Here is a 21735-nt window from a genome sequence, read left to right as displayed (position 1 = left end):
TGAGTACATACACAGGCATATATATTCTTTTATTTGTTTCAGTCATTTGACTGCGGCCATACTGGAGCACCGCCTTTATAGCCGAACAAATTGACCCTAGAACTTATTCTTTGTAAACCTAGTACTTACTGTATCGCTCTCGTTCATCGAACTGCTATGTTACGGGGACATAAACACACCAGCATCGGTTGTCAAGCGATGGTGGGGGACAAACACAGATGCTCACAGACACGCACACACACACATGTATATACATACACACACACACAGATATATACGATGAGCTTTCAGTTTCCGTCTATCAAATCCACTCACAAGGCTTTGGTCGGCCCGAGGCTATAGTAGAATACACTTACCCAAGGTGCCACGCAGTGGGACTGAACCCGGGGACCATGAGGTCGGGGAAGTAAGCTTCTTACCACACAGCCATACCTGCATCTAAACACACACACACACACACACATATAATACATGTTTCCTGCTTCAGTCCCACTGCGTGGCACCTTGAGCAAGTGTCTTCTACAATAGCCACGAGCTAACCAAAGCCTTGTTAGTGAATTTCTCTATCTCGGCACTTCTCCATCTTTCAATACATAAATGTAAAGATAGATAGGTATTTGATGTAGGCTTATCCCTTTTGCTGATGACGCCTATTGAGGTAGGAACAGCTGTCCTCATGTATCCAGGCAAACTGTATTTTTGTTAACGGCAGGCCAGTTTCAGTGAATTCCTGGTTCTTGGGCTTATCCCTCTTTTCATTTGCTGACTATCTTAATTACGAGGCATTTGCTTACCCAACTCTCAATGGGAAGATAATTTTAATAAATCAAGAATTATGATGCATGGTATTTGATGAACAAGGTTTGTACCTTGTAAAACCAAAAGTTTTCAGGTTTTTTTCAGGAGAGACATTTGGTTATTTCAAAGGAGTACAGAACTCTAATTACCTTCTAATTAGGATCTTCTCAATTCAATGCATTTGTTGTAGCGCTCCAGTCATTTGTGAAGGGTCCATGGAACTCCTCCAGTCATTTGTGAAGGGTCTATGGAAGTCCTCCAGTCATTTGTGAAGGGTCCATGGAAGTCCTCCAGTCATTTGTGAAGGGGCTATGGAAGTCCTCCAGTCATTTATGAAGGGCCCATGGAAGTCCTCCAGTCATTTGTGAAGGGTCCATGGAAGTCCTCCAGTCATTTGTGAAGGGTCTATGGAAGTCCTCCAGTCATTTGTGAAGGGTCCATGGAAGTCCTCCTGTCATTTGTGAAGGGTCTATGGAAGTTCTCCAGTCATTTGTGATGGGTTAGAAGAAGAAGAAGAGAAACAAGATGAAGGAAAAAATCACAACACAAATTCTGTGCCAGTAAAATAAGAAGAAAAATTGTTTTTATTTTTTTAAATTTCATTTTTCAAAATTTTATTCACAATTTAAATAATTTTATTTCAAGAATCAAATTTTCCTTTTCGTAATTGTCATTTTTATGTTTTTTAAATTAGTATTTTCTGAAAAAAAAAAAAAAAAAAAAAAAAATGTTAATATTTTATTTATTTATTTTTTTTGTTAAATATTATTTCCTCCGTCCCGACTGAGTATGTGTGTGTGTACGTGTGTGTGTATGTGTGTGTGTATATATGTGTGTGTGTGTGTGTGCATGCGTGTGTGTCTAAATATATGATGTGTGTAGCGAACCCATAGCTTCATGATTGTCCCAAAAATGGTGCCATGTGTGTGTGCGTATACATACATACACGCACACACACTCACACATATATATACAGATACATATATACATATATATATATATATACATATATATATATACATATATATATATATATATACACACCAGTGTGTATTTGTGTATGTATGTGTGTGTGTGGATGTATGTCCCTTTAAGCCTTTATTTTCACATGCTAGTGTGTATATGTGAATGTATGTGTATATAAATGTACGTGTATATATATATATATATATATATATCTATATATGTGTGTGTGTGTACAGAGATGTATGCGTATTTGCGTATAGTGTACAAGTGAGGGTGTATGCTTGTATATGCATGTCGTTGTATGCCTGGGTATATATGTGTGTATACATGTGTACGTATGTGCTTGTCTACGAATATGTGTGTGTGTGTGTGTTTCTGTAAATGTGTGAAAATACTTGTGAGTTTGTGTATATGGGTGTGTGTGTGTGTATATATATATATATATGTATATATGTATATATGTATATACACACCTGTATATTGGTATGTAGATGGATATGTGTGGGGGGGGGGGGGGCAAGGAAGGGGTTGCTTGATGGTGGATGGTCGTGTGTGGAGTGGGGCGAGTAAGAGAGGGGGGGTGAAGCGAAAAAATAACAACAACAGCAACGAACAATAATAACAAGAACAAGAACATTTACGAAAAACGCCTTCACGTCAACAGATTTAGGGAGAGAAAGGTGGTAGCAGTAGCAGTAGTAGTAGTAGAAGGAGAAGGAGGAGGAGGAGGAGGTGAAGGAAATGCTGTGATGTTTATTTGTGTGAGTTTATTATTAGCATAACCGACTCTTGAAGTGAAGCGAGTCGATGTGTGTGTCATAAGGCTTCGACCGGAATTGAAACTCTGACGACGGTGATCCTTTCGTTTTATTACCTCATAAATTTTAGATGCTGGTATAATAGAAATATTATAACTGAAGAGAATAAATGTTTGGGTTTTTTTTTTTTTAAATATTGGAATAAAAGAATTTAATTGTTTTTAAACGTAGGAATTAAAATATAAATGTATTTAAATGCGGGGAAATAAAGTAGAGTTCTTTTTATATTGGAATAAAATAGTATATCTATCTTTAAATATAGGAATTAAATATGTCTTTAAATGCTGAAATTTAAGAATTAAACTGTTTTTATGTATTGAAAGAAATAACAGTTTTTAAATGCAGGAATTAAATATGTTTTTAAATGGAAGTAAAGAGTATATCTGTTTTTTAAATGCAAGAGTTTTGGAGTATAACTGTTTTACATATTGAAAGAAATAAGTATAATTTTTTAAATACATAAATTAAAGAGAATAACTGTTTATATAATGGAATAAAAACACGTAACTGTTTTCAATTGTTGGAATGAGAGAGTATAACAGTTTTTATATGTCTTAACTAGGATGAATAACTATTTTTAAATATAGAACTAAAAGTGTATAACTGTTTCCAAACGTTGAAATGGGTGTGTAATTGTTATTAAATACTACAGTCAAGGAATTTTAACTGTTTTTAAGAGTTGATATGAAGGAGTACAGCTTTTTAAATGTTTTTAAGAAGGAGCATATCTCTTTTGTATTGGATTGAATGAATACTGCTTTTTTAAAAAAAAATAATGAACTTAAAGAAGAGTTTAACTGTTTCTAAATGTTGGAATGAAAGAATATAGCCGTTGTGAAACACTAGAATGATATATCTAGTGTTAGATATAGTATATCTGCTTTTAAATGCGAGAATGAAAAAAGTACCAGTCTTTTTATAATGGAATGGAAGGGTGTAAGTGTTTTTAAATGCTGCAATGAAGTAGTTTTACATTGAAATGAAAGGGGTAATGCAGTTTTTAAATGATGGAACACGAATATATCACGTGGAAATGAGGAAATATGCTTCAAAAACTTGAAGGAAAGATCCTAATTATTTTCAACTTTAAAAAGAAAATTTGTTTTTAATGTTGGATTGAAGTAATTGTTTTTTAATGTGGAAATAAAGGAATATAATTTTTGTTAAGCGTTACAGTTTAAATTATACTTGTTTGTAAAGTTTACAAGCTTCAAAGAATGAAAAGGTGTTACTGTCTTTAAGTGAAGGAAAGAAAAATCCTAACAGTTTTTAATGAATGGAAGAAGTAGTACGGCTGTGTTATAACGAAGGTATATAACTATTATTTAATGTGGTGGCAAACAAGTATAACTATTTTAAAATGTTATATTGAAGGAGTATAATTGATTTGGTTTTGTTGGAATGTAAAAGTACAACTATTTCAGATTAAACGAGTATAACTGCTTTTAATGATGAGCTGAAGTATAACTATTTCTGTTTTTTAATATTGGAATGTAAAAGTACTGTTATTTCTGATTGAAAGGATGTAACTGTTTTTAATGATGAGCTTATGAAGTATAGCTGTTTTCGTATGAAAGAATAGGACTTTTCGAATATTACTTTGAAAGACTAAGTGTATTTTTAAAGGCTGGAAAGGAATATATCAGTTTTTGAATGCTAGAAGCAGAGGAAAACTGTTTATTATTGTGGAATTTATGAGTAAAACTGTTTAACATTTGGATCCTCATATTTTCTTTTGCGTTAACCTCATGATATAACTGGTTGTCATGGAGGCAAGGCCATGTGTGTATGTGGTGAGAGTGTGTGTGTGTGTGGTGAGAGTGTGTGTGTGTGTGGTGAGAGTGTGTGTGTGTGGTGAGAGTGTGTGTGTGTGTGGAGTGTGTGTGATAGGGTGAAACAGGGAAAAAAGTAACGGCCTAAAATCAGCCACTGCAGTATCTGAAAACTAAATGCATGATGTATAACCATAAATAGGTCTATATATATCTATGTGTGATGTATGTATGTATGTGTACGTATCTGTCTATATGTCTGTCTGTTCGTCTGCCTCTCTCTCACTATATATATTTATTTGTATATGTGTACGTATATGTGCATGTGTTTGCAAATACACAAGCACACGCACACATATATAAGTACTTACATACATACACATTTATATATGCATATATCTATAATTTATATCCTCAATATAGGCTACATATACATACATAAACTACACATACAAACACATAGATACATATATATATACACACATACACACGTACATATATTCATGTACATACATACAGATGCAGAGACACACGCGCACACATATATAAGCTCATAATATGCTGTCAGTTACTATGTGATTATGTGGTGTTCATGCACTGCCCTTTCTGAAGAGTTCTTCAAAGTAAACACAACTAAAAGTCCCCCCCCCCCCCAAAAATGCCAAGACAAAAGCAAGAAGAAAAGAAAATCATCAGTCTGTAAGAGACTGTTGTTGTTGTTGTTATTTTTATTGTTAGTGTTGTTGTTGTTGCGGTAGTTGTCACCGTTGTTGCTGTTAGTGTTGGTGGCGATGGCGGTGGCGCTAATGTAGTTTTTTTTAAAATTATTTTTTGTTCTATTTTATTGCTGTTTTTCGTTCCTTTCGTCGTCAGAATTGATGCTTGAAAGTCTTTCGGTATTCGTCTACTGGTTCCCTTCCTTCCTTCCTTCCTTCCATCCCTCCTTTTCACCATTCATTCCTCCATGTACAACACTCCCTGTTGCCTCCACTAATATATAAACATCTATTTCTACACTTACGATTGTGTGTGTGTGTGTGTGTGTGTGCGTTTGTGCATATATATATATAATAATATTAGGGACAAAATCCAAAATTACAGGTAAAAACTCAATTAAAATCAATTTATAAAAAATCAAAATTAATTTGAGCTTTATAGATAAAATATATATAAAATATATAGTTTTAGGGAAAATAACCAAGTTTCAAGAACTCATCGATGAAAATCCACTATCACATATAGAAAAATTAATAATTAAAAGCACAATAAATGAGTATAATATAAAGTAAAGTAAATATCATAAGATAAGATAAGATAAAGCATTTATTGTGCTTTTAATTGTTAATTTTTCTATATGTGATAGTGGATTTTCATCGATGAGTTCTTGAAACTTGGTTATTTTCCCTAAAACTATATATATATATATATATATATATGCATATATATATGCATATATATATAAATGTATATATGCATGTATACATATGTGTATATGTGTATATGTAAGCACAGAAAGAGAGGAAGATAAAAGGGTGAGCGACAGAGAGAAAGAGAGGAGACAAATTTATTTATATACACTCTTCATGCTGACATAAATATAAATGTATGTGTCTATGTTTAAAACAATGTATAAGCCTGCGGGTGTATGTGTATACTTGCACATACACACACACACACACACATGCGTGTTTGTGTGTCTGTGTATATATATATATATATATATATATATATATAGGTAGATAGATATATATTCGTAAATTATACATCTGTGGAAGTATGTATGTATGTACATTTATGTATGCATGTGTATGTCTGTGAGTCGGTCTGTGCATGTGTGTGTGTGTGTGTGTGTGTGTGTGTGTGTGTGTGTGTGTGTGTATGGATACCAGTTCCAATCCTGAAACGAGGTCGACAAAGTTCACAAAACAAGGAATGGTAGGAAGAATCTTCCAAAAGATTCTGGAATGTGCTCAAACGTCAGGTTTCAGATTTTGGGGTTTTAAAAAAAAAAAAAATTTCAGGTATTCCGAGCAGCCAAGATCTGGAATGGAAAAGAAAGTTAAAAACATTAAACAAACACATTATATGGGTATGTCCGGACACATTATGCATACATACATACATACATAGTTTCTTATTTCTTTACTGCCCACAAGGGGCTAAACATGGAGGGGACAAACAAGGGATTAAGTCGATTACATTGAATCCATTGTGTAACTGGTACTTATTTAATCGACCCTGAAAGGATGAAAGGCAAAGTCGACCTCGGCGGAATTTGAACTCAGAACGTAACGGCAGACAAAATACCGTTAAGCATTTCACCCACCGTGCTAACGATTCTGCCAGCCAGCCCCCCCCCCCCCCGCCTTAGTTTCTTTCAGTTTCTGTCTACCAAATCCACTCGCAATGCTTTAGTCAGCTTATATGAGAAAACACTTGTCCAAGGTGCCATGTAGTGCGACTGAACTCGGAACCATGTGGCTGGCAGGCAAACTTCTTACCACATAGCTGTCTATCGAGATAGTTCAACACTCATGCTTTCAATACCAGACTGGTTGTTTTATCAAGCAGTAGGCTTTTTTCACGAACTTAACAAATCAGAGGTGGTCATTTTCTCAAGTTATTTATTCGTACGTAATCGTAAAAAGGAAAAGTCTGTTTTTACCTATTTATAAGAGAACTTTAAACTAGGCTCCGTACAACACTGATCGAACCGATAACAGTTACTGCTTCGAGGTTTTGTATTAGAGTTAATACCTGCCCATTGGGTATGGAGACGTTGAAACAGTTATAAAAATTTGTTTCTTTCATTAATGTTTTTACCCAGTAGAGTTAAGTGGGTCGCCACAAACTGGTGTCATAAATAGTGGGTCGCGTCTCTAAAAAGTTTGGGAACCTCTGATGTAGGCCATTGGGCAAGGAGAGATGCAAATTCTTGCGAATCAAGAATCCATTGAAGATGTCACCAACTTCACCGAAGTGGGCAGCGATGTTATTACAGAGGGATTCACTGGGGTGAATGTCAAACTCCGGAATCGGGGGTGTAAAGGGCGAAGAGAAATGGACAGACCCTGGACCAGCATTTCGATAAGTGAACCGAGACAAGAATAAAAACGGAAAGAGAGATGGAAAACAAACATGTGGCTGGAACCACGTGACTTACCAAGCACACATCATGTGACAACCGATAAATGACATGGAGCCTGTCTGTAAGCAGGATCTTATACATCCCCCTATCCTCCGTCTGTCCACTGTCGGCATCACATCGGCAGACTTTCGCACTTTGCCAGTTCTGAGCATCCGCTGGATATTGAAACCGTTATGTCTGTATTGGCCGTTCGTGTCTGCAAAAAGGTAACAGGAAAAAAAAAAAAAAAAAAGAAATCACATGACAAAAAAGTGTTTGTTAATAAGATATTCGTTGGCTGTTTTATTTATCCTAAAAAAAAAAAAGAAATAAAAACCAACTAAAAAACAAAATTCTTTCATTGCAATTTAAACAACAGGAAACAGGATAATCTTGTATGCTTGTATGTATGTATATATATGTATGTATATATGTATGTATGTATGCGCGCGCGTGTACACGTGCAAACGTTACTCGAACACGTTTTTCACTCTCCGATATATATATATATATATATATATATATATATATATATATATATATATATATATATATATATATATATATGTATAGATATTTTATGCGTTTCAGCCAAGTGGCTGCGGTCGTGCTGGAGTATCACCATGACCTTCCCTCCTTATTCTGTGCTCTCTGCACGCTCCTTGCATGGTCAACTGATGTAGTCCAATTAAGACTTTCTATGGCACCATCTGGTGTATATTCTTTTACTTGTTTTAGTCATTTGCTGCCATGCTGGAGCACCGCCTTTAGTCGAAGAAATCGCACACAGCTGCGGAGATGCACACGTTGGTAGACAGATACACACACACAGCCCGACGAACTCGCACGCACTGAGACGCACCGGCGCTCCCGCTCACGCTCAGTAATCCGGTCACATAAATCAAATAGTAAAAAAGCCAGCGCAGCGAAAGGAAGCTTGTTTTTGTGTAACAATGTACACTTCTTTCCTTTGAGGCCGCTCTTTTGTGTTGGTTCGTTGTGAATAACACACACACACAGGCTACTACATACATACACGTACACACACTCAATAGATATATATATATACATACACGTGCAGACATACATAAATACACACACACACACAAATATGGGAGTGTATATTTGCTTTTTTTCTGCTCTCTTTTCTCTTTCTCTCACTTTATATACATATATATATATATATATATATATACTAACACACATACATATATATGCTATACGCATATGTTCATGCATATGTTCATATATGTCTATATGTCTAAAGAAGTATATATATGTACATATACATGTATATATAAATGTATATATGTGTATATAAATATATATATATATATATATATATATATATATATATATATATATATATATATATACACATACATACATATCTCTCTCTCTCTCTCTCTATCTATCTATCTATTTGTATGTATGTGTGTATGCATATATAAATATATATAGTGTGTGTGTATAAATATAGGATCTATTTCAAAACGGGGCACACATCTTTGGTAAAAACTGTGTCCAATTGCTGTGGCATCGAACTTCCCCCGGTTCGTTAGGCGTTCGTCGATCCACTCTCCAAATCTTGTTCATTTTCCAATATTGGGGACAAGATTTGAAACAAAATCGCTTCAATTTCATTTTCCGGAATTTGCAAATTGCTTCTATTTTGGGGGACAAATACGTTTACTGTGCATAGAAATAAACGTACATGAGATGAAACAGTAACATGGGCTTCAAAGACACAACAATAACAAGTTTAACAACAACAACAACAACAACGAGAGAATTAACAACAACGACCACAACAACAACCATAACTATTGCAACAATGCATGCGATCGATCGTTTATTGATTTTGTAAATTACGGCAGCAATATGCCACTAACCTTACTTCGTTCAGAAGATGTGGCCGAGACGTTTTGAAATGCTGACGGATTTAGGAAGGCTATCTGAGGCGAATGGTGGACGGACCAGCGGAAGCATTAACAGTTATTACCTCACCCCCCACTAATAACTATTGACTATGCTAAAATAGTTTTTATACACGAACACATACACACACTCACACTCAGAAACAAACGGGGGAGGGTGGTGGTCTAAGAATTTCGCGTGACAACGGTCAGTTTCGAAACCACAGGTTGAGTAAAAGTGTCCTTCATCCCAGGACATACAGTGGGGAACTATGTTGCCGAAAGTCGTGGAAATGTGGACACAGAGGGAGCCGTTCCACCCAAATTCTCATGCTTGACCGCCTCAGCAGAGCTGACTGGTAGCACTTAGAAATAAATCCAGGAGGCCTTGGGTTACCATGTCCATCATATATATATATATATATATATATATATATATATATATGATTGTGTATCTCTATTTGTCCTCCCAGCATCACTTGAAAACCGATGCTGATGTGTTTACGTTTCCGTAACTTAGCGGTTCGGCAAAAGAGTCCGAAAGAATAAGTTCTGGGGTCGATTTGTTTGACTAAAGGCGGTGCTCCAGCATGGCTGTAGTCACACGACTGGAACAACTAAAAGAATATATATATGTATAGCAAAAAAAGGGAGTGGTGTGTATATATATATATGCACATATATATATACACACATATACAAGTATATATATATGAATATATATGTATATACTTATATACATATATAAGTATATGTATATACACACTTGCGCGCGCACTAACACATATATATAGAAATACTATTTATGCACACACCTACGTACATATATAAATTGAGCATATATATATATACATATATATATATATATATAAATGTAAAACAGAAAGCCCTCATATATGTATTTTATACACACATATATATACTTGTTTATATATATATGTATACAAACAGATTTATACATACATATATGTGTGTGCAAGTGTGTATTATGTACACATATTTCTATATAATATATAGGTATCTATTGATAGCAGAAACTCTACCATACGCCAACTCCACATAATTCACAACCGTCATACCCCGCCCCTATTTTCACTCCGTCCCCTTCATCTCCATGCCCGCTGCCCTGTAAGCCATCCCCGAACAATATCTTATTTCTTCAATGGCTATTAATATAACACTTTGTTGTCACAACATTCCTTTCATCGACGCAACATATCTATGCAATTATTTTTGCCCCAAATATATATATATATATATATATATATGTATATATCTATCTATATATATATATATATATTATATATGATACCTTGTAAACAAAACTCGACACATGTATACATACACGCGCGACCACACGCGCATATATATATATATATATATATATATATATATATATATATATATATATATATATATATATATATATATATATAACATCTATTCTCTATCGCCGATATAAACATTTATCTGTCTGTCTGTCTGTCTCCCCCCCATATATATATATATATATATATATATATATATATATATATATATATATATATATGTATATATACATACATACATATATATACATTCATTGATATTATTCATATATATATATATATATATATATATATATATATTCATTGAATATAGATATACGTATTACATGAATGCACATACATATATACACATACATACATTCATGCATACATACATATATATACACACATTGATGTATACATACATACATACATGTATACATATATATATATATATATATATATATATATATATATATATATATATATACATACATACATACATGTATACATATATATATATATATATATATACACACACACACATAAATGCAGAAATGTGTATATGTATACACACAGTATTACTTTATGCTATGCCGTCCAGAGCATATTTGCGTGTTGATACCCCCCCCCCCCCCGCCATACACGTAAACGGATGAGATTTACAACAAACACAAACATACACACACACATCCAAAAAAATCATCTACATACGCATCTGCACATGTACTTACTTACTTATACACACACACACACACAAACATATATATATATATATATAAACATCATTGTGGAATTATGTTTTGAAAGGAAATCATGAATAGAAGAATTGTGGGTTTTATAGAAATATGGTAGGTAATTGCCACTTCTATTTCTACCATTGGAGCAGCACCACCGCCACCGCCACCTGCACTACTTCTTCCTCTTCATTCATCACTGCTTCTGATATAACAACGGCACCACAACTCTCATATATACTTTATTTAAAAGCAGCAGAAATATAACAAAAAAACCGTTACTCTGAGTTTCACGTTCCCGTTCATCGGACAGTTTTGTTAGAATTTCTAATTTCTAATTTTGTTAGAATTTCTAACAAAACTGTCCGATGAACGGGAACGTGAAACTCAGAGTAACGGTTTTTTTGTTATATTTCTGCTGCTTTTAAATAAAGCATATTACTCTACCTCTGGTATTTGAGTACTCTTTTTTCCACCTTGTTGCACATTTCATGTGCTTACTCCGGTATATATATATATATATATAATGTCTTACGTTTAAGATGATTCCCATGCTTTCCCTGAAGAGAAGGTTACAATTTTAACATAACAGATCCCTATGGATCACACAGGTTGTAATCCTTTGAAACATATGTAGGAATAAAGTATGCAGTTATAACATGCGCTTTCTCCATTCCTTAAATTTTATATATATATATATATATTCTTCGAAACGCCGGTGTTTTAATGGTGGCAGCTGATGAAGGAGATGTTTCTATGTGGCTTGCTTGTTTGTTGTACCTTGTTTACCATTTTGTCCTTGTTCTTTTGCCACGTCATGTACCCAGTTATGTATCTATATGTACATGTAGATGAAGGTATGTACATACATGTACATATATATGCATATACTCATATATTGTTTATATATATATATATATATGTCTGTCTATCTCTATCTGTCTGTTTGTATGTATGTATGTAGTGGAGGCGCAATGGTCCAGTGGCTAGGGCAGCGGACTCGCGGTCACAGGATCGCAGTTTCGATTCCCAGACCGGACGTTGTGAGTGTTTATTGAGCGAAAACACCTAAAGCTCCACGAGGCTCCGGCAGGGGATGGTGACGAACCCTGTTCTACTCTTCCACCACGACTTTCTCTCACTCTTACTTCCTGTTTCTGTTGTGCCTGTAATTCAAAGGGTCAGCCTTGTCACACTGTGTGTCACGCTGAATATCCCCCGAGAACTATGTTAAGGGTACACGTGTCTGTGGAGTGCTCAGCCACTTGCACGTTAATTTCACGAGCAGGCTGTTCCGTTGATCGGATCAACTGGAACCCTCGACTTCGTAACCGACGGAGTGCCAACAACAACATGTATGTATGTCTTTGTTCAGTTTTTATTTCAAGATTTCATGCCAATAGAGAAAGTGCCGGTTTCTAACCTAGACTCAAGGCTCATTCATTGAAATTTATAGACAACTAGCAGGAACTATGGACAATTTATTATACCCTTATTGGTTAATTCAATATAAAACTCTGTCCAGACACGATCTGGACAATTCACGGTCTGACGAACAAAATAAGCGATACCCATAAAAAAACAGGAAACGCTTGAGCTGGAAGACTTTTACATTCAACTCTTTATCAGTTTTTCCTACACAGTCTCAGCGTGCGTCTCATTCCGGTCCCCCATTAATACTAATGGCAGAGAGATTCCCAGAAACGACACTAGACAATTGAAAAATCAAGCCTTCCAACTCCATTTGAGACTTAACAACCATTAGTCCGAAAAAATTACCAACTACTCAATTATTTATGTCTTGGATAATCTCGCTAAGGGTACAGAAAGGACAGTTTACACCTGGATCCATACTTTTCAAAACAGATCTGTTACGCCATTCGACTGAATGGCCAGCAGAAAGAGTCGCAGACCTCGTAAAAAGCCAGGAGTGCAGGCGAGTGTGTCTCAGAAAATAAAGTCTCGCAGATGGCGACTACATCTAAATTTAGTGACCCTTTGAGACCGTTTAGAGAGTGTCCCTGCCCACACGTTGATCGCAGACATGAAATTGCAACACGTTGATTCGCGAAGTATCGGGGGAGAAAAAAAGTTTGTTTTAGGTTTTAAGATTCTAGTCGTTGAGAACGGTTAGCGCGAGGAAAGTTCCATGAGATCGATAAATACTTTCGATTTCGGGTCCTTCTTAAAATACTCTCCGCCTTACCGCCACACCACGTTATGTCGGACCCCGTCCCAGAGTTCTGGGGGAGATTCCTGCCACCGTTTGTATGGCAGTTCTATCTGTTCTTCTCATTGAGAGGAAGAATTCACTTATTTTTGCGTTTGTGTCTGCGAGTGAACGGCATCAAATTCTATGTTCCTTCCGTTGTTGTTGCTGCTGTTGTTGTCACTTGTTGCTCTTTCACAATGGCTGTTGTTATAGTCAGATATTTTGTGTAGGAATAACCAGCCTCCCCCTCTTCCTCCCCCTCCTCCCTCTGCTCCTCCTTCCCTTCTCCACCTCCATTTCTTCTCCTCTTGTTGTTGTTGCTGTTGTTGTTCTTCTTCTCCTTCTTCTTCTTCTTCTCCTTCTTCTTCTCCTCCTTCTTCCTCCTCCGCCTCCTCATCCACCACCACCTGATTCTTCTTCTGCTCTGGCAGTCAACAGATGCCAAATGTCAGGCTATGTTGGTCACGGTTGGACGGTTCCATTATTTGTTTTTGATATGGTTGATACGTCACTTGGCCGGTCTCTAAAATTTGCATGTTTGTCCGTGTGTCCTATAATTTCTGCCAGTTGGGGCACTGGAGGAGAGGGCGTGCTTGGAGCGGAGGAGAGGAGGTGATCACGTGATGTGTTCTACAGAAACAGTTGAGATTCTGACTATGACAGGCAGTGTGTGTGTGCGTGAGTGTGTATGTGTGAGTGTGTGTGCGTGAGTGTGTATGGGTGTGTGTGTATGTGTGAGTGTGTACGAGTGTGTATATGCATGTGCATCCATGCACTTATCGGTCTATGCTTGTAGGCGTGCATGTATGTATGTATGTATGTAGATATGTTATCTGTACGTGTGTGTCTGTTTTGTGTATATGCATTTATGTGTGCGTATGTGTCAGCATGTATGTATATATGTATGCGATCGTTTATGTGTGTGTGTAAGTATATAAGCATCAATTGATATTTGTGTGTGTGTGTGTGTGTGTGTGAGAGAGAGAGAGAGAGAGGGGGAGCGCCAGGAATTGTATGGAAACGTTTGCGTGCATAGATATATATGTGTGCAGAAGTATATGCGTACGGATGTACATTCAGATAAGCAAACCGTGTATATTTTCTCAATATATATGTATGCCTCTATATGTAAATGAATAAATATACATATGTAAATATATCTATATCTATATATATATATATATATATATATATATATAAGGTACATGTACTTTTCTGGGTTAACTTACAGGAATAAATGTTTTGTTTAAGATATATGAGTGTGAGAATGCGTGTGTGCATGTGTGTACATACACACACACACACACGGACATGTATGTATATACAAGTAATTTCGTATACATGTAGGATACAAGATTGTAAAAATGCCCATGTGCGTATCTACACACAGCTGTCCATCTATAAATCTATATGTACAAAACAATATATATACACGATTAGTCACACATATTCATGTAAATATGAAGTCATGCACACATACAAACATATATGCAAACATAATGCTAATATGCATATACGATTACACACACACACACACACAAGCATACATACAGAGATAAAAACACACATTCGCAAATACATACAAACATGCATACACATACAAGCTTACAAACATATATATATATATATATAAACATATATATAAACATTTATATATATATATATATATGTTATATATATATATATATATATATATATATATATATATATATATATATAAACATATATATAAACATTTATATATATATATATATATGTTATATATATATATATATATATATATATATATAAACATATATATAAACATTTATATATATATATATATATATATAAACATATATATAAACATTTATATATATATATATATATGTTATATATATATATATATATATATATATATATATATAAACATATATATAAACATTTATATATATATATATATATGTTATATATATATATATATATATATATATATATATATATAAACATATATATAAACATTTATATATATATATATATATGTTATATATATATATATATATATATATATATATATATATATATATATATATATATATATATATATATATGTGTGTGTGTATATATATGTATATAACGTACATATAATTCTCTGAATATTCAGATTTTTTCAATATGCTATGCCACTGGTTCAAACTTATATCAATCTAATTAATATCAATTTTTACCCTTATCTATATATATATATTGTTGTTGTTGGAGGCGCAATGGACCAGTGGTTGGATCGCGGTTTCGATTCCCAGACCGGGGCGTTGTGAATGTTTGTTGACCGAAAACACCTAAAAGCGCCACGAGGCTCCGGCAGGGGTTGGTGGTGAACCCTGCTGTACTCTTTCGCCACAACTTTCTCTCACTCTTTCTTCCTGTTTCTGTTGTGCCTGTAATTCAAAGGGGCCAGCCTTGTCACACTGTGTGTCACGCTGAATCACCCCGAGAACTACGTTAAGGGTACACGTGTCTGTGGAGTGCTCAGCCACTTGCACGTTAATTTCACAAGCAGGCTGTTCCGTTGATCGGATCAACTGGAACCCTCGTCGTTGCAACCGACGGAGTACCACAACAGCTATATATATATATATATATATATAGACATACACATACATAAATACATATATACAAACATACAAAGAAGCACACATAAATACATATATATCTCTCCATCCATCCATCCATCCGCCCTTCCAGTCAGCAAACCAGCCAACCATACAAATCTATGCATCACATGTTGAATAACAGCAGTCAAGTTGAATTTAATAAAACTGGCATCCGTCTGGTCAAACAGTAAGCCACGCCACTACAGAATATATAATTTAATAAACTCTACCTCCAGCCGAACAGAGCGGAAAAGAGAAAAAAAAAAGATATAAAAAGAAGTACAGATCAGCCAGTATTGAAGTGATTGCTTAAATAAATATTTTATAGAACAATGACGATAGCTGAACGATCGAAACGTTTATATTGTTAGTTTTGTTTCGTTACATTTGCAAATTACGAAATGAAAATTATATAGAAATTTTCTTTTATATTTTTTTTATGCATATAGCCTCGTTCATCACTGATTCATTCAATACTGATCCGGGATAACATGATACGTTCAGTTGTGAACTATGATATGCTTATCGCGGATCGATCTATGATAACGCGGCTCGGCGATCAGTTGAAGCTTCGGTTTAGAATACAGAAAGCGTGACACAGCGACTACCCACAATGCTCTGCTACCCCACAATGCACTGATTATCCCTTGTGTTTGCATCACAGTGTGGCGAGACTGCGTGTTGTATATGGGTTTATATACTTGTACACATCAACACGGGACCAGTGGACAGAGGACATACGCAGGCGCCTGGTTATAACATTTGCTAAACCGCTAGTTTCAGGTACATAAACACACCAGCATCGGTTGTCAAGCGATGATGGTGGTGGTGGTGGTGGAACAAACACAGACTCAAAGAGACACACACACACACACACACACGTACGCATATATATTATGTATATCTACATACAAATATACTTTTGTTGAGGTAGGGCAGAGGGAGGGCTCCGTATGCTTGCAAACGGAATGGGCGGAGAGTCGATACGGCATTTGAGGGGTGGGCGGGTGTTCGTTTATAAAGTTTCTCCCTGAGAAGGTCATTAAACAACTTCTGCAACACATGGTTCCATATTTTAATTAAACAACACAGTTTTTTCCGTATTGTTTACCTGTTTTATTCTCTTATTCTTGGATTCTCTATTTATTTATTCATTTATTCCAGTTGTTTGAGTTTTTAGTTTTTTTTTTAATAGATATCACAGCAATTTCCTGATTATTTGGTGCGTGTGTATATATACATATGCAAATGAATATGTTGGCATGTATATGTATATATACATGTGTGTGTGTGTGTTTATGGAAATAAAGATGTGTTTATATAAATATATATATATAAATATAAATGTGTGTATATATATATATATATATATATATATATATATATATATATACACACAGATACACACGCACATATATACGCACATAAAGATATACATACATGTACACATATGCATATATATGTTTATGTATATCTATATTTATATGTATGTATATATATATATATATATATATATATATATATATGTTTGTATATATATATATATATATATATATATATATATATATGTTTGTATATATATATATATATATATATATATATATATATATATATATGTTTGTATATATATATATATATATATATATATATATATATATATAATATTATTAGGGACAAAATCCAAAATTACAAGTAAAAAACTCAATTAAAATCGATGAGTTCTTGAAAATTGGTTATTTTCCCTAAAACTATATGTATATATATATATATATATATATATATATATATGTTTGTATATATATATATATATATATATATATATATACACACACACAAGAATGTGCATGTGTTTGCGTAAGCATATACTCTTGTACATAAATATATAACTATATGTGCATATATGTGCTTGTATACATATGCACACACACACATATATACACACACACAAACGCACACATATACACACACACAAAGTGACCTTTGTGGGTTTCCCGCTGTGAGTGTGTTATGCGTGTATGGGCACAGCTGTAGCCGTGTGGAAAAAGTTTGCTTCCGAGCCACTTGGTGCCGGGTTCAATACCACTTTGTGGCACCTTGCACAGTCGTTTTCTACCATAATCCCCGGCCGACCCAAGGCATGTGAGGGACAGAATCATTGGCGCGCCGGCCCCCCCCCCAAAAAAAGTACTTAGCGGCACTTCGTCCGTCTTCACGTTCTGAGTTCGTGTGTATGTATGTATATCTCTAAATGTGTGTCTGTGTGTCTGTTTGTCCCCCAGATTCATTTGAAAACCGGTTTGGTGTGTTTATGTCCACGTAAGCTAGTGGTTCGGCGAAAGAGGCCAATAGAATATATATATATATATATATATATATATATATATATATATATATAATCAGGTTCATGAAGGCACAAGCATGGGTAGCCTGTCACAAACTGAATAAAGTCTGGAAGACCAAATTGCCCAGGCAATTTAAAACCAAACTGTCCCTTGCAACTGTCGAATCAGTGATATTATCCGGCAGAGAAACATGGACACTTACGAAGAACTTATCAAACAGGTTAAATGGACGTTACACAAAGAGTCTACAAATGTAAAATGTAAAATGGCAGCAACATATAACAAGTGAATGCCTTTCAAGAGACTTGTTGAACGTTATTGAGAAGATCCGTCAAAGATGGCTGTGACTATCTGGTCATTGCGTGCGCTGTCCTGGACTGGAAGCATCCAAATTAACCTTGTGCTAACGGTTCTGCCAGCTCGCAATAATAATATATATATGAAGGTGCTTGGCGTAGTGGCTAGGGTGTTGCATTCACAATCGCCAGATCGTGGTTTCGATTCCTGGAGTGGACGATGCGTTGAGTTCTTGAGCAAAACACGTCACTTTACGTTGCTGTTGTTCACTCAACTGTGAAGGAGGAACCTGCGGTGGACTGGCGTATCGGTCAGGCGTGGATGTAATCACCTCAGTCGCTTATTGCCCATGGGAACCATATAAGTGGGCCCTTCGAGTCCTAAGACCAGAGAGGGAGAGAGAGAGAGATAAGGAGAGAAATGTCCAGGGGGACCTTTGCTATGACAGACACTGTAGCTTTAGAAAAGAATTGTAAACTGAGTTATATGATGCTCTATGGATGACAAACGCGAGAGTTAGAAGGCTTTGATCGTTTTTTAAAATCATAATACAACAAAGAAAAGAATATGACGACTTATGAAGGTTAATCACAACGTTTAATACAACACCGTACTACAAAGCCATGCGACAGCTACCACCGACACAGCTGCTAGCATATATATATATATATATATATATATATATATATATATATATATATATATATATGTATGTATACATATGCATCTATGCACGAACATTAATACAACGGCTCTACTACGACCACTGCTCTGCTATGTCTACTTACCTTCTGACGAATTTAACCCGCTGTCCACTGTCTCGGGCGACAGCGGTTTGACTTGTGCATTGTTATACTGTCGGTTTTCAAGTTCTAGAAGTGGCCACAAGGTGTCAGCATCCACATCTTCGCCAGCTTCTCGTCTGGCTTCCAAGTTACGCCATAAGGCTTCGTTTTTCTCAGAGTCGTCTGCTCAATGAAAGTACAAAATTCGTCTAAATATCTTGACGCTGAGTTTTATTTTATTTTCTTGTTCGTTTTTTTTTTTTACTCTCACGAATTTTTTTCTTTTACATATATATTTATATCGAAAAAAACCCTCTTTACTTTTAATTATTTTTGTAGGACAAAGTTTCAGCGCTGTAGGTAAGGGTTCGGATAGGTGTATCGCATTACAGTTGTGTGCATTTTGAAATATTTTATAATTCACATTTGGTGATTTTTAAAAAATTTGTCTATTGTAGCAGGAATAGCTAAGAGAACAATTTATTTATAAAGCGGCAGGGAACACAGTGTGTGTGTGTGTGGGGGGGGGGGTCATAGGATTATAATTCATTTCCAAATATTATCTATTTCATTATCATTCAACTAAAATCTGAGACTAGAAAAGTGTGTATATTTTGAATAAGCAGCAAAAGTGTTCTTTATTGAAAAAATACAGACAGCCACAGAGAAATTATTCAGACCCTTTCTCCCTCCCCCCTCTCTCTCTCTCTCTCTCTCTCTCTCTCTCTCTCTCTTTCACACACATAGACACACCTATATTAAATAGCTTCGTTGTCCTGGCCAACGCTTGTCATCATCATCATCATCACCAGCGTCTCGAACGCATCAGTCATCGTTGTTACTCTCGAAATTATTGCATTCGTCATAAGTTTCTCATCGCCGTCAGATCATTATGGCTGTCTTAACGACGACTAAGACTACGACTACGATCCCGCTCTGCCGTGACGTAAAAGCACGCAATAATGAAAGCAACTGACATAATATCGCAATCAGCCCCACCGCCACCGCCATCATCATCACCACCACCATCACCAACACTATCCACATCGTCAACATCATCGTCATCATTATCATCATCGTCATCGTTGTCAAACATTAACAGTTTGACCCCCACCCACCGCAAACGAAAATACAAGTTTTCTCACAAAAATTTACATTCGTTGCAGCTCTCTCTCTCTCTCTCTCTCTCTCTCTCTCTTTGTCTCTGTCTCTCTGCGCCTTCTTCCTCTCTCTCACATTCTTTCTCAGCTCCCCTCTCTCTTTCTCTCTCTCTCTCTTTTTCTCTCTCTCTCTTTTTCTCTCTCTCTCTCACTCTCATTAAAAATAAAGAACTACACGAGTTCACCTTTGACCTTTGTCGGGGCAAACAACCATCGCCGAAAATAATATAAAGGTGAGGCAACGGGGACAATTAAGTTTGATGTGTGTGTTGGGGGTGGTGAGGGAATTGACGAAGGTAGCGGTGCTAAGGTAGTGGTAGTAGTGGTGGTGGGGAATGCAAGATAGCGTTGACTCACTCTGGGAGTAGGGCTAGGGTTTGCGGTTAGGGTGGGGAGGGAGAAGGGGAAGGAAGAACGAAGAAGGAAAAGAATGGAAAGAAAATGAAGACGAAGAAGAAGGCGAAGAAGGAAAACCAAAAAGGATTACGAAGATGAATGAAAAAGAATGAAGAAGAAGAAGAGGATGAAGAAGAATGAAGAAAAATGAAGAAGAATGAAGAAGAAGAAGAATGATTAAGAAGAAAAAGAAAAAGAAGAAGAAGAAGAAGAAGAAGAAGAAGAAGAAGAAGAAGAAGAAGAACAGCAACAACAACAACAACAACAAAAACAAGTGTGCCAAATATCCGTTCCAGGTGATGCAGTTGAAAACTTCTCGACCGTTTTTCTGCTAAACTAGGAGTGGATCTTTGGGTTCTGCCTTCATTAGCTCGACTGATGATAACAAGAGACATATTTCAATATAGTTTGCCCTCTTCAGTGTTGCATATTACGACAGGCTTCTTTCAGTTTCCGTCTACGAAATCCA

At 35.6% G+C, this 21735-nt stretch overlaps 1 protein-coding gene across 1 annotated transcript in view; it reads right to left on the bottom strand.

Moving 5' to 3' along the window:
- Positions 1 to 1348: 1348 nt before the first annotated feature.
- The window catches only part of LOC106876963 (uncharacterized), a 39467-nt gene continuing 19080 nt past the window's right edge, over positions 1349 to 21735 (bottom strand). Inside the window, exons 2-4 of the mRNA XM_089343762.1 lie at positions 19714 to 19893; positions 7518 to 7698; positions 1349 to 6395 (exon numbers count right to left, since the gene is read on the bottom strand). Of these exons, the coding sequence (XP_089199888.1) occupies position 6395; positions 7518 to 7698; positions 19714 to 19893 (362 nt within the window). The 3' untranslated portion in view covers positions 1349 to 6394. The remainder of the gene's footprint in view (positions 6396 to 7517; positions 7699 to 19713; positions 19894 to 21735) is intronic.

This window comes from Octopus bimaculoides, chromosome 28 (assembly GCF_046866305.1).
Source record: "Octopus bimaculoides isolate indiv1 chromosome 28, ASM4686630v1, whole genome shotgun sequence".
NCBI classification, from domain to species: domain Eukaryota; kingdom Metazoa; phylum Mollusca; class Cephalopoda; order Octopoda; family Octopodidae; genus Octopus; species Octopus bimaculoides.
This window is presented reverse-complemented; position numbering and strand designations above follow the sequence as displayed.